General features: G+C 44.0%; 1 protein-coding gene across 1 annotated transcript in view; it reads right to left on the bottom strand.

Moving 5' to 3' along the window:
• The window catches only part of LOC141170827 (kelch-like protein 23), a 37,305-nt gene extending 21,059 nt beyond the window's left edge, over positions 1–16,246 (bottom strand). The window contains exons 1-2 of the mRNA XM_073655185.1: positions 15,125–16,246; positions 1,742–2,153 (exon numbers count right to left, since the gene is read on the bottom strand). Of these exons, the coding sequence (XP_073511286.1) occupies positions 1,742–2,153; positions 15,125–16,010 (1,298 nt within the window). The 5' untranslated portion in view covers positions 16,011–16,246. The remainder of the gene's footprint in view (positions 1–1,741; positions 2,154–15,124) is intronic.
• Positions 16,247–16,739: the final 493 nt, after the last annotated feature.

The raw sequence follows: 16,739 nt of genomic DNA, 5'->3' as shown, positions 1-16,739 counted from the left end.
TATATTGCAATTAAAACGCAATTAGATGCTGCACTCTTTGTATACAGGGGAGTTGTATACATTTCTTAGCAGTTTCCCTCTGTATAGGAAAGCACAGTTTGCAGTGCTTGCTTATATAGCTAAATAAACGGTATGCAGGTGCAGACAGGTCAGATGGAGAATGAAAGAGCACACTTTCAGCCTGCTTCTAGTGCAGGGGTGGGCAATTCATTTTCCCAAGGGGCCACATGAGAGACCATGACTGTTGTGGAGGGCTGAACCAATAGGCTGAAATCAATTCTGCTCAATATTAATATTAATATATTCACTATAATTATTATATTATTAATAAGTATATTAACATTAATTGTATCTCTTAATATTGAGCATAATTAAGTATGCTGACATCCCCCTATATACCGTTTGAACCCAAATACAGCCCCTTCTAAATATTGTATGAGCCCCGCACAGCCCTTTATATACCGTAATAGCCCCCACACAGCCTCCCAATATACAGCATGAGCCTCACACAGCCTCCCCATATACAGCATGAGCCCCACATAGTCTCCCCATATACAGCATGAACTCCACAGAGCCTCCCCATATACAGCATGAACTCCACAGAGCCTCCCCATATACAGCTTGAGCCCCACACAGCCTCCCTATATACAGTATGAACCCCACAGAGCCTCCCCATATACAGCATGAGCCCCACACAGCCTCCCTATATACAGTATGAACCCCACAGAGCCTCCCCATATACAGCATGAGCCCACACAGCCTCTCCATATACAGCATGAACCCCACAGAGCCTCTCCATATACAGCATGAACCCCCACACAGTCTCCCCATATACTGCATGAACCCCACAAAGTCTCCCCATATACAGCATGAGCCCCACACAGCCTCCCCATATACAGTATGAGCCCCATATAGCCTCCCCATATACAGCATGAGACCACCATACAGCCTACCCATATACAGCATGAGACCCCCATACAACCTCCCCATATACAACATGAGACCCCCATAGCCTCCCCATGTCCAGCATATGACCCCCATAGCCTCCCCATGTCCAGCATGAGACGCTCATAGCCTCCCCATGTCCAGCATGAGACCCTCATAGCCTCCCAATGTCCATCATGAGTTCCCCATAGCCTCCCCATGTCCAGCATGAGACCCTCATAGCCTCCCAATGTCGATCATGAGATCCCCATAGCCTCCCCATGTCCAGCCAAACATCCCATACACATGAAAAAAAGAACACCACATACTCACCTCCGTCCCATTCCCCCTGCGCTCTACTTCTGCTCCAGTCTCCGATGCGCTGACTCTCCGCAGTACGCAGCTGGTGCGATGAGATGACGTCATCGCGTCAGCTGTTTCACACGCTGATTGGTGGTGGAAACGGCGGAGGCCCCACCTCCACCAATGCAGTCAGAACGGATGGAGATAGGGAGCGGAGACAGCGAGAGGGCGGGCGTGGGAGGGCACAGTGCAGCTCGTGGACCACTGTTTTCCAGCCCCTTGGCTGTCTCGGTCCACGGGCCGGACTGGAACAGCCAGAGGGCCGAATGCGGCCCGCGGGCTGCACTTTGCCCAAGTCTGGTCTAGTGAATGGGGCCTATAATAGGGGAATCTCAAACCACTGAATACAATTTTCTTAGCTTATGAAAAAATAAGTAATTATATTATTTATACATATATATTTATACAAGCAATTATAAATATTAATTATAATTAATACTGTTTTATACTGTACCTGGGCATAGGAGAGTAAGTGATTACATCCCACACATCAGTTTCTGTATTTAGCCTCTGAATCCCACTGTAGACGTCCCCATTCTCATCACGGCCACATATAACGTACAGTTTGCAATCAATACTGACTGCTGCTGCTCTTTCAACAGGTCTAATGAGAGGGTTCTGGCTCTCCCATGTCATCTCTGATAGATCTAATTTCTCTACATCGGCAACGACACCCTCATCTGTGCTTCCACCAATAACATAGAGGTACAGTCCTATTCCCACAGCACAATGGCAGTTTCTAGAAATCTTCATAGGTGGCCCATCTCTCCAACTGTTATCGAAAGAATCATAAATGAGGACCCAGTCTATGCTGTACCATACAAAATCTCCACGGAAATATCCACCAGTCACAATCACCAGGTTTCCTGCAATTTAAAAAAAATGAAAAATTATTATTTTTTCATTTATCTACGATTGTATTCAGTTATTGCATTGATAGATTGTATTCTTTAATATGACTACCCTTATGGGAATAAAACCTAAACCCCTTCCTGACAAAGCCCCATTTTTAAAATCTGACCTTGCACTTTATGTGGTAACTCTGTAATGCTTCTCCCAATTACAGTGATTCAGAAACAGGTTCTTCATGACACTTTGTACTTTATGATAGTATTAAATTTAAGGTAAATTTAGTTAATATTTGCGTTTATGAAAGTATTGGAAAATGGTGAAAATTTTGAAAAATTTGTAGATGGTCATACCACACAAAATAGTTAATAAATATTTCCCATATGTAAAAATTACTACACTACACTATATGTCAGAAAATTCCTACAAGTGATACCCTTTTAAAAACTGCACCTCTCAAAGTATTCAAAACTGCACTCTGGAAGTTTGTTAATCCTTTATGAGCTTCACAGGAATTAATGCATTATGGAATGAAAAAAGGAAAAATTACATTCTTTCAACTAAAATGTTGCTTTAGCCTCATATTTTTCAGCTTCAAAAGATTTGATATGAGAAAATGCACCCAAAAATTTATTACGGAATTTTTACTTAACACACAGGTACCCCATATGTGGCCAGAATTTACTGTTTGGGAATATGGCATTGCATGAAAGATGCACTATTGGAACTCAATTTTTGCCGGAATAAATTGTGGATGCCATGTCACATTTACAGTGCCACCAAGATGCCAAAACAAAAACACTTGTGACCCCATTTTGGAAACTACACCGTTCAAGAAATCCATCTAGGGGTATAGTGACCTTTTTGGACCCACAGGTGCTTCACAACAATTTATAACATTGGGAAGTGAAAATCAAAACTTACATTTTTACCATGAAAATGTTTACTAGAAGTATAGCATTGTTGAGGTGTTCTATGTCAGATTAACAGAGCCACCTACAGTAGATGCCAGAATAGCAGAAACTCCTATCCCCCACCTCGAACGTGACCATATTTTACAAACTACACCCATCAAGAAATTCCTTTATGTGCATAATCCTGAGGTTTTAAAGGGTGCAAAAAATTGTTGTGTTAACATGGTAAATCAGAAATGTAATAATTCTTGGACGAGTAGTACAGTTTGAAGCAATCCTCAATGCAAAGGCCAGGCTTCCCAGGGCAGATGTCCCAACTGTAAATTGTGTCCTTTCATATTCCCCTTTTGGAACATATTCTGCCCCCTTTCTGTGTTCTACCCTTCTTGACAGTTTGGGGGACCTCACCGGGGAAATGTTGGCCTGGTACAATATGGGCACCGTCACTCCCGCAGGTGGCGAACGTGGTTTGTGGATCCACTGTGACACAAGGCCGAGCTTACCTAGGAAGGGTCATAGCTAAGAGGCTACCTGATGTTCACTGGAGCTCCTGATGGTGGAGTCAGGCTTGAACTACAGGTAGCTGTCAGATACCACTCTTAGGCAGTCTCCGGTACTGCAGCTGCTGACTCCAAGGGTCAGGTTCGCTGACATGGACTCAGACTCTGATCAGACTACTCCTCAGACAGGACAGATACTGACACAGAGTCACAGACAGGATTGGATTCAGAGACTGGATTTAGCAGTCCGGATATACGGAGTACACATTCAGACACTAGCCACGTACGGACCAGGGGACAAGGTTCAGGCACTGGCCAAACACGGACCAGGGTACAAGGTTCAGGCCTGGCCGAACAAGGACTGGGGGAGCATGTTCAGGCACTGGCTGCACAAGGACCGGGGGAGCAAGTTCAGGCATTGCCCACACAAGGACCAGGGGTTCAGGTTCAGGACCTAGCCACACAAGGACCAGGGGACCTAACAATTCACTAGTTCCACTCTAACTAATAAATACGCATTTTTTAGGCACCTCCCTATTGGGAAGGGTGCCTTTTATACAAGATGCCTTCCAGCTATTGGCTGGGGGCATCATAGCAGTTGTGTGCTACCCCTTTAAGAACAGGGTAGCGCATGAACAATGTGTTATGAAAATGTGGCATGCACAGGAAGCAGGAGACGTTACAGTACTCCCTCCTTACACCGCTTTTGCTCAAGCCCGCAAGGACTCTCTGCCGAGAAATTGGAACCCGACTCATCTTCACGGGTTCCCACATAATTTCTTCAGGACCACATTCTATCCAGTCCACTAGAAGAAAGATTACATCTCTCACCATCTTCTCAACAAGGAAGCTTCTTTCCATCAAACCATCGTCAGTGTAGGACGAAGTGGGCGTAGTACCAGGAACTTTGCATTGTGAAGTCTCTGTCTTACTGAAGAGACCAGCTACCACTGTGGATGATCCAAAGACCACCTGGAGTTCCTCTGCCTGGTTAGGGGATCACAGAGACTTGGAAGATGCCACCGCCTTGATGTTCTCTTCAAACGACCACCTTTAAACTGAAGATACCTCCTCTTGGTCCATCTAGAGCCTGGTCTCCAAGATGACACATCCTCAAGGCGGGGAGGTTCCTGGGAGGAGATCATTGGAACAATCGTCGGGACTGTGTGGGGACATCGCCTCTGCTTCCGTTCCTTCTGAGACTCCAGCAGACAGCGAGTCTACGACTAGCAGACCTGGCGGAGAAGATAGCGACACTGATGGCTGAACTGGACTTTTAGGGACCAGACACTTCTTGTGACTCCACTGTCCCCAACTAAGCACTTCTCAGGATCTCCAGACTAGAACGTGCACTCGAGTTCTGAGCTCCGGACAACCTAAGGAAAATGGATGGAATAAACCAGACAGCACATGGAAGGCAAATTTCTCCATATGCAATGCTCCTGTCTGGAGCTCTAGTCATTCAGAAATGACTTGACTGTTCTTGGGTTGGGCTCGTCCTTCACCTGACAACACCATCACCGGATTCTGTAGCAGTCAGATGGGAATCTGACAATGACGGCTTGTAGCAAGAACTTTCCCACCAAGACTGAAGTCTCCACTTAACATGTATACAGTCACAGTCATCGGTGGGGAGGGAATACTCTTGCCAAGGATAGCCTCTCCTACTGGCCCAAGGCTTTGGAGTTTTTCAGACTTCACAGGACATAGACAGCTGGGATATTCTACACAACCGCAGAAATAACGCAATCCCTTCTCACTACAGAGTTCCAGCTGCTGCTATGCCAGCTAACTACTGTCGATCTTCATGGATTCCATACGGGTAGCTGCCTCTACAGGCTGGAGAACAGGTGGACTCTGGGAGGACAGAGCCAGACGTGATCTCCTCACACGCATCATCTCTCTTGTCTGCTCCTGGAAGCTGGAAAGGGAAATTATCACAGAAGATTCTAGATTCTGCTCATCGAAGACCTTTCAGAAAGCCACCAGGAAGGCCTGCAGGTCTGAGGTGACAGGATCCCCTCTCTCCCATAGGGGGTTAAGCCATGCTAGGGCATCTCCTGCTATGTAGGACATAATGAATCCCACCTTAACCCAATCGGAAGAAAATTGATGTCCTCAATATTCATAGTGCTGCATGCACTGCTCTAGGAACCCACGGCACTACTACAGATCCCCTTCTTACAGTGACGGATCAGACAGGACGGGTTCCCTTCCAGGAGCGTAAATTGCAGTTCGAGTAGACAAGGCCGCAGGGACTGCAACTTTGGCTGCTGCAGAAAAAGTCAGGGCTTCCAATCGGGCGTCCAGCATTTGTAAATGGAACAATTTTTTTTTCGGTTGCTCACGCTGGCAAAACAACCGATGGTATAGCTCCGAGTGAATTAAGGCAATGGGGATCAGTGGGGTCCATGACCTAAGCAAACTGTCACACCTGCAGGTGGTGCACGTGGTTCGTTGACCCACTGTGCCACAGGGCCGGGCTTACATAGGATGGGTCGTAGCTAAGCGGCTACTTGATGTTCACTAGAGCTCCTGATGGTGGAGTCAGGCTTGAGCTACAGGTAGCCGCCAGGTACCACTCCTAGTAAGTCCCCAGTACTGCAGCTGCTGACCCCAAGGATCAGGTTCGTTCACACGAACTCAGGCTCTGGTCAGACTAATCCTCAGGCAAGACGAATACTGACATGGAGTCACAGACAGGACTGGATTCTGAGACTGTATTTAGCAGTCCGGATATATGGAGTACACATTCTGACACTGGCCGCACATGGACCAGGGGACGAGGTTCAGGCACTGGCCACACATGGACCAGGGGACAAGGTTTAGGCACTGGCCACACCGAAACCAGGGGATGAGGTTTAGGCACTGGCCGCACAAGGACGGGGGAGCACATTCAGGAACTGACGCACAATGACCAGGGGTTCAGGGCCTAGCCACACAAGGACCAGGGGACCTAACAACTTACTAGTTCCATTCAAACTAACTAATGAATACATGTTGCTTAGGCACCTCCCTATTGGGGAAGGTGCCTTTAATACCAGATGCCTCCCAGCTGCTGGTTAGGGGTATCTTAGCAGGAGCACGTGCTGTCCTTTTAAGAACAGGGAAGTGCGGCGTGCACAGAGAAACAGGAAGCAGGAGACGCTGGGGAACATGCCACGCAGCCAGGGCGATCAGTATGTCGGCATCACTGCATGGAGGAGGAAAGGGAACAATGCAGGGGCACCAGCATTAATGTTACAGGCACCTTTAGTTGCAGAAGTAAGGGAAGCCTCCGCTTCCTGATTTCTAAACATTATGGCCTTGATAATTACCTCCTGATGCTGAAGAAAGGTCCCCGTATCGCCTGCACATCAATACAGCACAAAAGCATTGTACAATGCCATTTGTACAATGTGCACGTCCAGCTTTTTGTACCATACTTTTGTTTCATGAATGGAACTGTATGGTTTCATCATCCCTCTTTTCCTTATACTTGTCAACTAACATGTTCTCACTTCAAAGTGCCCTCCTCTCGCCCTTTCCAAGTCTTTGTCTAGTTAGATACCTAGGGAGGCCTCTCTGTTTTTTGCACACAGTACCGCATGCTGCGGTAGATCTGGCAGAGAGGGATGCTGGTGTAGACGCTATCAACGTAGAGGGGGTAACCCTGATTCAGCAGTGGGTGCACCAATTCCAGCACAATTTTACAGGTGGGTATTTTGAGGATTTAATCCAGGTAGTCCTTCCTCTCACTGACCTTACATCTGTGGGTGTAGTGAGACAGAGATAATAATGAAAAGCTTAATACAAAAAATTGAAACTAAATGCAAATCTTTCCAAGATCTTTGTAAAATTTTAACCCAGTATTCAAGGTGCAGTAAAAGAAATCTAAACTTTGTCCTAAATACTAATAGTTGCACTTGACTCTATTATTTTCACTTCTATCTTCTTTTGGCACTTACCACTAGGAGTTATACACCGCTTGTCACAGCATTTAAATGCTGAACTATCATTAACAAATAATTCTTTGGGAATTAGAAAATATCCTTTTGTTAAAGGGAATCTGTCACGCCCCTGGGCGATATCAGACCTCTACTATGGTCATACAGGTGATAGAAAAGTAAATCTATACTTACCCGTATGGCCCATAAGCAGAGGTCTGAATGCAGAGAAATCTTCTTTTATAAAGTTTCTTCTCCAGAGGCTTGGCGTCCTATCTGCTAATTATGCATCTAAATCCCCGCCTCTGGGCTAAATTATCATCCCCCCCCCCTCCCCGACACGTCACAGGGCCCTGTGACTGCCCTGTGACATGCCCTGCTGTCTCCCCTGACGCGCATGCGCACAGCGGCGCTCCCAATACAAGGGCTGCGGCGCTCCCAATACAAGGGCTGCGGCGCTCCCAATACAAGGGCTGCGGCACAGTGCGGGCCGGGGAGAAACAAAGCGCACTCCATGGGAGCGGCGTTTTGCGCATGCGCAGTAGGAGAGACAGCAGGGCACGTTACAGGGCAGTCACAGGGCCCTGTGACGTGCTGGGGAGGGGGGAAGATGATAATTTAGCCCAGAGGTTGGGATTTAGATGCATAATAAGCAGATAGGAGGGGTTTGCTTGGCGTTCCCCGGACGCCAAGCCTCTGGAGAAGAAACTTTATAAAAGAAGATTTCTCTGGAATCAGACCTCTGCTATTGGCCATATGGGTAAGTATAAATTTTCTTTTATATCACCTATATGGCCATAATAGTGGTCTGATATCGCACAGGGGGGTGACAGATTCCCTTTAACACTCACTCTACAAAACATGATTGTCAAGCGGTACACCCCATCTCAAAAATATCTCAAACTGTTTCTTTAGTGGGAAAAATACAGTTGAAACCAGAAATTTACATACACTATATAAAAAGACACATATGAATGTTTTTCTTAATATCTGACATGAAATCAATGAACTTTTCCCATTTTAGGTCAATTAGGATTACCATAATTTTTAATATTTGCCAAATGCCAGAATAATGAGAGAGAATGTTTTAAGGCATTTTTATTACTTACTGCAAAGTCAAAAGTTTACATACATTTCATTAGTAGTTGGTACCATTGCCCTTAAACTGAATGACTTGGGTAAAATGTTTGGGATATCCTTCCACAAGCTTCACACAATAGTTGGTCAGAATTTGGGCCCACTCCTCCTGACAAAAGTCGTGTAACTGATCCAGGTTTGTAGGTCTTCTTGCTCGCACCTGCCTTTTCAGCTTTGCCCATAAATTTTCAATAGGATTGAGATCAGGGCTTTGTGATGGCCACTCCATAACATTGACTTTGTTATCCTTAAGCCACTTTGTTACCATGTTGGCAGTATGCTTCGGGTCATTGTCCATTTGGAAGGCCCATTTCGGTCCAAGCTTTAACTTCCTGGCTGATGTCTTGAGATGTTGCTTTTCTCATGATGCCATCTATTTTGAGAAATGCACCAGTCCCTCCTGCAGCAAAACAACCCCAAATTCCTCCAAATGCAACGATGGTCATTATGCCCAAAAAGTTAAATTTTTGTTTCATCAGACCACAGGACATGTCTCCAAAAATTAAGGTCTTTGTTCCTGTGTGCATTTGCAAACATTAATCTGGCTTTTTTATGTTTCTTTTGGACTAATGGCTTTTTCCTGGCAGAGTGGCCTTTCAGCCCATGTTGATACAGTACTCGTTTCACTGTGGATATTGACACAATCTTACCAGCTTCCGCCATCATCTTCACAAGGTCTTTTGCTTTTGTCCTTGGGTTGATATGCACATGTCGGACCAAAGTACGTTCACCTCTGGGACACAGAACCCATCTCCTTCCTGAGCGGTACGATGGCTGGACATTCCCATCATGTTTGTACTTGCGTATAATTGTTTGTACAGATGAACGAGGCACCCTCAGGTATCTTGAAATTGTACCCAAGGATGAGCCAGACTTGTGCAAGTCCACAATTCTCTTCCTGATATCTTGGCTGATTTCTGTAGACTTTCCCATGATGCTACACAAAGAAGAAGTGTGTTTCAGATGTGCATTAAATTGTATATCCACAGGTGTGTCTGTAATTAACTCAGAAGTTGCCAAAAAACCTCAGAGGCTTCCAAACACATGACATCAAAAATATGGACAGTCCAGAATTGTTTAATGGCATAGTAATCTTAGTGTATGTAAACTTTTGACTTTGCAGTAAGTAATAAAAATGCCTTAAAACATTCTCTTTCTCTCATTATTCTGGCATTTGGCAAATATTAAAAATGATAGTAATCCTAATTAACCTAAAACAGGAAAGGTTAATTCTGATTTCATGTCAGATATTGAGATAAACATTCATGTGTCTTTTTATATAATATATGTAAACTTCTGGTTTCAACCTTAAGTATTTGATACACTGCTGATTTTGCAAGTTTTCACACCTATAAAGAGTGGAGGGGTCTGTAATTTTTCTCGTATGTACACTTCAACTGTGAGAGACAGAATCTAAAAATATAAACCAGAAAATCACAAGGTATGATTTTTAAATAATTAAATGGCATTTTATTGCATGAAATAAGTATTTGATCACCTACCAATTTGCAAGAATTCTGTCTCTCACAGACCTGTTAGTTTTTCTTTAAGAAGCCCTCCTATTCTGCACTCATTACCTGCATTAATTTCATCTGTTTGGACTCATTAACTGTATAAAGGACACTTGTTCACAAATAATAAATCACACTCCAACCTCTCCACCATGGCCAAAATCAAAGAGCTGTCTAAGGACACCAGGGACAAAATTGTAGACCTGCACAAGGCTGGGATGGGCTACAGGGCAATAGGCAAGCAGGTTGGTGAGAATACAACAACTGTTGGCACAATTATTAAAAAATGGAAGGAACACAAGATGACTGTCAATCTTCTGCTGTTTGGGGCTCCATGCAAGATCTCGCCTTGTGGGGTAAGGATGATTCTGATAAAGGTCAGGAATCAGCCCAGAACTACATGGGAGGACCTGGTCAATGACCTGAAGAGAGCTGGGATCACAGTCTCAAACATTACCATTAGTGACACACTACACCGTCATGGATTAAAATCCTGCAGGGCACGCAAGGTCCCTCTACTCACGCCAGCACATGTCCAGGCCCATTTGAAGTTCACCAATGACCATCTGGATGATCCAGAATAGGCATGGGAGAAGGTCATGTGGTCAGATGAGACGAAAATAGAACTTTTTGGTATCAACTCCACTCGCTGTGTTTGGAGAAAGAAGAAGGATGAGTACAAGCCCAAGAACATCATCCCAACCGTGAAGCATGGTGGGGGAAACATCATACTTTGGGGGTGCCTTTCTGCAAAGGGGACAGGACGACTACATCATTTTGAAGGGAGGATGGATTGGGTCATGTATCGCAAGATTTTGGCCAACAACCTCCTTCCCTCAGTAAGAGCATTGAAGATGGGTCGTGGCTGGATTTTTCAGCATGACAATGACCCAAAACACAAAGCCAGGGCAACTAAGGAGTGACCCTGTAAGAAGCAGTTCAAGGTCGTGGAGTGGCCTAGCCAGTCTCCAGATCTGAACCCAATAGAAAATCTTTGGAGGGAACCGAAACCCAATGTTGCCCAGCGACAGCCCCGAAACCTGAACGATCTGGAAAAGATCTGTACGGAGAAGTGGGCCAAAATCCCTGTTGCCGTGTGTGCAAATTTGGTCAAGAAATACAGGAAATATCTGACCTCTGTAATTGCAAACAAAGGTTTCTGAACCAAATATTAAGTTCTGGTTTATATAGTATCAACTACTTATTTCATGCAATAAAATGCAAATGAATTATGTAAAAATCATACAATGTGATTTTTTTGGATTTTTTTCAAGATTCCGTGTCTCACAGTTGAAATGTACCAGCGATAAAAATTACAGACCTTTCCATTTTTTGCAGGTGGGAAAACTTGCAAAATCGGCAGTGTATCAAATGCTTATTTTCCCCACTGTACTTACACTGTAAAAGCGACTTCTGGCTCCCACATAGAGCTCTCTCTGATCTGGTGAGTCAGAATAGGCAAAATAGCCATCACATGACCCGCAAGAGGACCGAAGCGGCTCTGAAAACCAATCAAGATGGCGATCTGTGAGTATATTACCGCAATTACAGTACCCTACATACACATGTAGCACCCTGAGGATTCGGCTGCTACAGGGGTGTTGCACCTCAACCCAGAGGTGTGATATTCCACTCCCGGGTAAGGATGGAGTGTGGAACTGAGCTCAGTAGGCTGCATGCACTACACACATCCCATTTCCGAGGAACAGACCGATGGTACTCCCACTAGAGAAATGTGCAGGTACGACAGTGTCTGTTCCTGGCTGGAGTGGGAGGGGGGTGGAACATCCCAGTAGTGTAGGGGCAGATAGGGGGAGCAGTCTGGGTAATGCTAGGAGCTCATTGGGTGCTGGTCACCTGAGCTCACACATAGAGGGAGTATATAAGGTGGGCACCATCTTAGGACAGGGTCTTTTGCAGAGTGAGGTCAGTCTGTGAGACGTCAGTCCTTTGCAGAGTGAGGTCAGTCTGTCAGAGCAGAGGAGAAGAGCAGCTCCAAGGCCAAGAGAGAGAGAGAGGAGAAAGAAAGACCCAGAGGGGGAGAGAGAAGGAACTCCAAGAGCCCAAATTAGACCAGAGGGTGAAGAGTTGGCAACAGGGTACCGGATCCCAAGCTGGCAGAGGCTACAGCACACCTTAGCCAGGAACCGGAGGTCGTGGGCAGGACCGATCTGCCACGATCACCCACTAAATCCACCCGGAAGGCAGACCAGGAATAGGGTCAGGGAACCCAGAGACAAGGGTTTACCACCAAGAGGCCCGAGGGAGCCGGACATAGGTGGATCCCTGGTGGGGAAGGCCAGAGAAGAGGACAGGACAGAAAGGGAGCTCAGGACCACGCTCCAGAATCACCTGGGGGTTGGCTGAGTCCAGGACCTGGTGGACGCAGCACGGCTCGGGTGGTCACTTAAGGCCGGAGTGACCAGAACAACTGCAGTAAGTAAACAAACCCTGAACTGCACAGCCCGACTCTGAGTCTCATTTCCATCCTCGCTGCACCACCACAACCCCCATCCTCTGCAACTGACCCCCTGAGGCTATACCCCTCCCGTTGGGGGTTATACTACCTGAGCTGCACATACATCACCAGCCTCAGCGGACCCTGCTGCAGCGGCGGTCGTATTGACCGCAATTCAACGGGTGGCGTAGTCGACACAAAAGAACATCTAGTAACATCATAAGGACTGCCACACACTGAGCTTGACACCCTGGGCACGGACCGGGTCACAGCCACTCGGAGACTACAACCCCCATCTGATCCGGCTCCGGGTATCCCCAACAACACTGGCCCAGGGGGCGCGTCACACACACAGGTTTAGGCAATAAAAGTTTGGAGGGAGTGCTTCTATAAGTTCTTCCACTCACTTAGTAACAGAAAACTACAACTCACTGTAACAAAGATGGCATGATTTTTCCATGCACATCACTGATTATTCAAACTATAGAAATGATTTCAAGAAATATTTGGTTACCAATTGCAGACAATCAGATAGAAAATGTATAATCAAATAATAACAAAATAAAGCAAAAAATACATTAACCCCTTTACCACCTTGGGTTTTTCCTTTTTCGAGTTTTCGTTTTTTGCTCTCTTTCTTCCTAGAGCCATTTACTTTTTTATTTTTTGGTCAATATGGCCATGTGAGGGCTTCTTTTTTGCAGGGCGAGTTGTACTTTTGAACGACAACTCAGAAACGGGAAAAAAATTCCAAGTGCGGTGAAATTGCAAAAAAGTGCAATTCCACAATTTTTTTTTTTTTTTTTTTTACCGTGTTCACTAAATGCTAAAACTGACCTGCCATTATGATTCTCCAGGTCATTACGAGTTTGTAGATACTTTTTTATTTAAGTGGTGAAAAAAAAATCCAAATTTTGCAAAAAAAATAACAAAATGGCGCCATTTTCTGAGACCTGTAGCGTTTTAATTTTTCATGGTCTAGAGCTGGGTGAAGGCTTATTTTTTGCGAGCTGAGGTTTTTATTTATACTATTTTGGGATAGATACGATGTTTTCATTGCCTATTATTGCATTTTATTGCAATGTTGTGGCTACCAAAAAAACTTAATTTTGGTATGTGATTTTTTTTCTCGTTACGACGTTTACTGGTCAGATTAATTCTTTTTATATATTGATTGGGCGATTCTGAAAGCGGCGATACCAAATATGTGTATTTTTGATTTATTTTATTTTGTTTAATTGTTTTATTTTGAATGGGGCAAAAGGGAGGAGATTTTAACTTTTTGTATTTTTAAAAAAAAATGTTAAACTTTTTTTTTACTGAAGCCCTGCTATGCTCATCTACTATGAGCACCGGCCACGGGGCAGCGCTCATAGCAGATCGGCAATGACCACCACAGGGGTCTCCTAAAGACCCCAGGTTGTGATGCAAACCCATTGGCGCCCCTCGATCATGTGACAGGGGCGCTGATGGGTGGAGCTAGTGACGCATTTCTGTCGCGGACATATTAAATGCCGCAATCAGAGTTTGACAGCAGCATTTGACATGTTAACAGCCACGGGTGGATCGCCATTCCACCCGCAGATGTTAGGGGCACATGTCAGCTGATGAAATCAACTGTCATGTGCCGGAAAAGATACAGGCTCCGGCAAAATAAAACGATAAAAAAAAAAAAAATCAAAAATACATGTTTGGTATCACCGTGTTCAGAAACGCCCAATCTATCAATTTATAAAAAGTGTTCATCCGATCGACGATAGGCGACCTATGAAGTACCTATACATCATCTACTTGGAGCAGTTTTGATAGAATCCCTGTTTGCTCTGCTGTAGATGTAGCAGTGCTCAGAATGCTGAGCTGTGTATAACCTCGCTTCCTATGTACATAGGCAGCTTGCTGACAGTGTACTGTATACTATCAGTGTCTGGACTGCCTTGCATGTGAGATCTAGTCAGGCAGTGATACTTTCCTGCTGATAAAACACTAATTGTATTTCAATACTAATTGTATTGAAACTCCAACTAGCTGCTGAGCAAGTGACACATCCCTGGAATCAGGGTCTCTGCCCATATATTATTCTAGAGTTAATAGCAAAAACCTGGTTACAGATTCCCTTTAAAGTATGTCTATGCTGGCTGACCATGACCATATAAAAACTAAATAAAAATGTTAGGGTATTTCAGAAATAGCAATATAATATAATTATTATTTTTTTTTAAATTCAACAAGTACAACCTTTCCACTGTGTATAGTTGGGCCAGATATTGAAAGTGCATGTATGAGACTCCAGAACAGGTTGTAGTCTCTAAGTACAGTATAACAGACTTACAGCTGGCATGGTTATTTTCTAGGTACAGATTTTTTTTCTGCAAATTAAGAAAAAATGTAAATTTATGAACCAAATAAAAATTATAACCAGTGATGATCATGAATATATACATTACATATCAGTGCCAGCATTATACCATAAGATGACTCTGTCACAATGACATAAAACTGATACTACACAATATAAATTATGATTACATTTTGATAGAGTTACCTACTGTGGCCACTGCATACTGAGTGAGGTTTTTACGATGTAAAGGGGAGCATGCTCTCCATGTATTGGATCTAGGCTGGTAGATATACAGTTCTTGCTCTTCTTTCTCATGTTTTCCACCAAGAACGTATAAGGTGTCATAAGTTCTACTGGTTGACATCATTTCACCCATGGTGCGCCATGTAATAGGTGGGTTACTATTCAAAGTTTCTAAAAGCCTGAAATAAGTATCTTGGCCTTTTGCTCTTTGAATTCGCTTGACGAGAACGTCAAGGAAGGTGAGGCTAAGAAATGCCGGTCTCACCAGCGCAACTAACTCTTCGAAATTCTTCTCTCTTATAGTGTCCATCATGACCCATTTCATTACAGCATCAAACACGAGATCTTCACTGGATACATATAAATCATCACTTTGTAGTAACACTTCTAGAGTTTCCTTATCCAGCTGACTGAATTCATCTTCATAGTCATTCATAAGCTCAGATAAGTGTGTGACAGCGACACTGACTGCGGATTCATAAAGTTCTGTACATCCATATTGCTGAGAGTAGGACATCATACCCAAGCAGTTGGACACTTTTAATTCATGGACAAGAAATGCAATGCAGAACTGCTTGGCTTTCCGCAAGTCCAGAAAATCTGCCGTTTCCAAGAGGTCCGTGACATTTCCTCGGTTGAGTTCCATAATCCCATTTTTTACAAAGTTCATTAAAGTCTGAAAACATTCCTTGTTTACCCCATTAAGATTTATTTTATGTAACGCACTCTCTTTAAATCCTCCATAAAACATTATTTGGAAATAGCTACTTTCTGCTGCTAATACAGATTTTTCCACATGGAAGAGTTTCCGATCAACTTCAAGAATGACTTCATTCACGTCGTCCATTTTTAGCTGATGCTCATGACATTCTATCCAACTGGATAACTAGTTAGCATAATTATAAGATTAAAAATTAAGGAAATCTGCACACTACTCACTGCTCAACCCACAGCCATATATTCGCTTGTTGAGAAAGTTTTCTGTGCTGTGTCCTACTTTTCCGGTGGGGAAAGAAGATTTCCAAAACACTGTGACTCGTAAATTCTGAAGACGCATGTAGTCTGTGGCTAAGTTTGAACCTTGACAACTCGGCTGTTCCAAAAATAGCTTGCTATTCTGCAACTTCTGCTCCTGTCTTTCAATTTCTAAAAGAATCATTTGAAGGGAGAGGCCTCCTCAGTTTAGGACTATAATTATAATCAATATAATGAATAAATTAAACTGCCCTTTCATTTATCAATATCTTTACCTAGCAAGAAACCAAACTATTCCTTCATGTATATAATCTACAGGGTGGGCCATTTATGTGGATACACCTAAATTAAATGGGAATGGTTGGAGATATCAACTTCCTGTTTGTGGCACATTAGTATATGGGAGGGGGAAAACTTTTCCAGATGGGTGGTGACCATGGCGGCCATTTTGAAGTCGGACATTTTGGATCCAACTTTATTTTTTTCAATGGGAAGAGGGTCATGTGACACATCAAACTTATTGAGAATTTCATAAGAAAAACAATGGTGTGCCTGGTTTTAACGTAACTTTATTCGTTCATGAGTTTTTTACAAGTTTATG

Source organism: Phyllobates terribilis, unplaced genomic scaffold (genome assembly GCF_046119375.1).
Source record: "Phyllobates terribilis strain yellow unplaced genomic scaffold, ASM4611937v1 Scaffold_1__5_contigs__length_1240528914, whole genome shotgun sequence".
Lineage (NCBI taxonomy): Eukaryota > Metazoa > Chordata > Amphibia > Anura > Dendrobatidae > Phyllobates > Phyllobates terribilis.
This window is presented reverse-complemented; position numbering and strand designations above follow the sequence as displayed.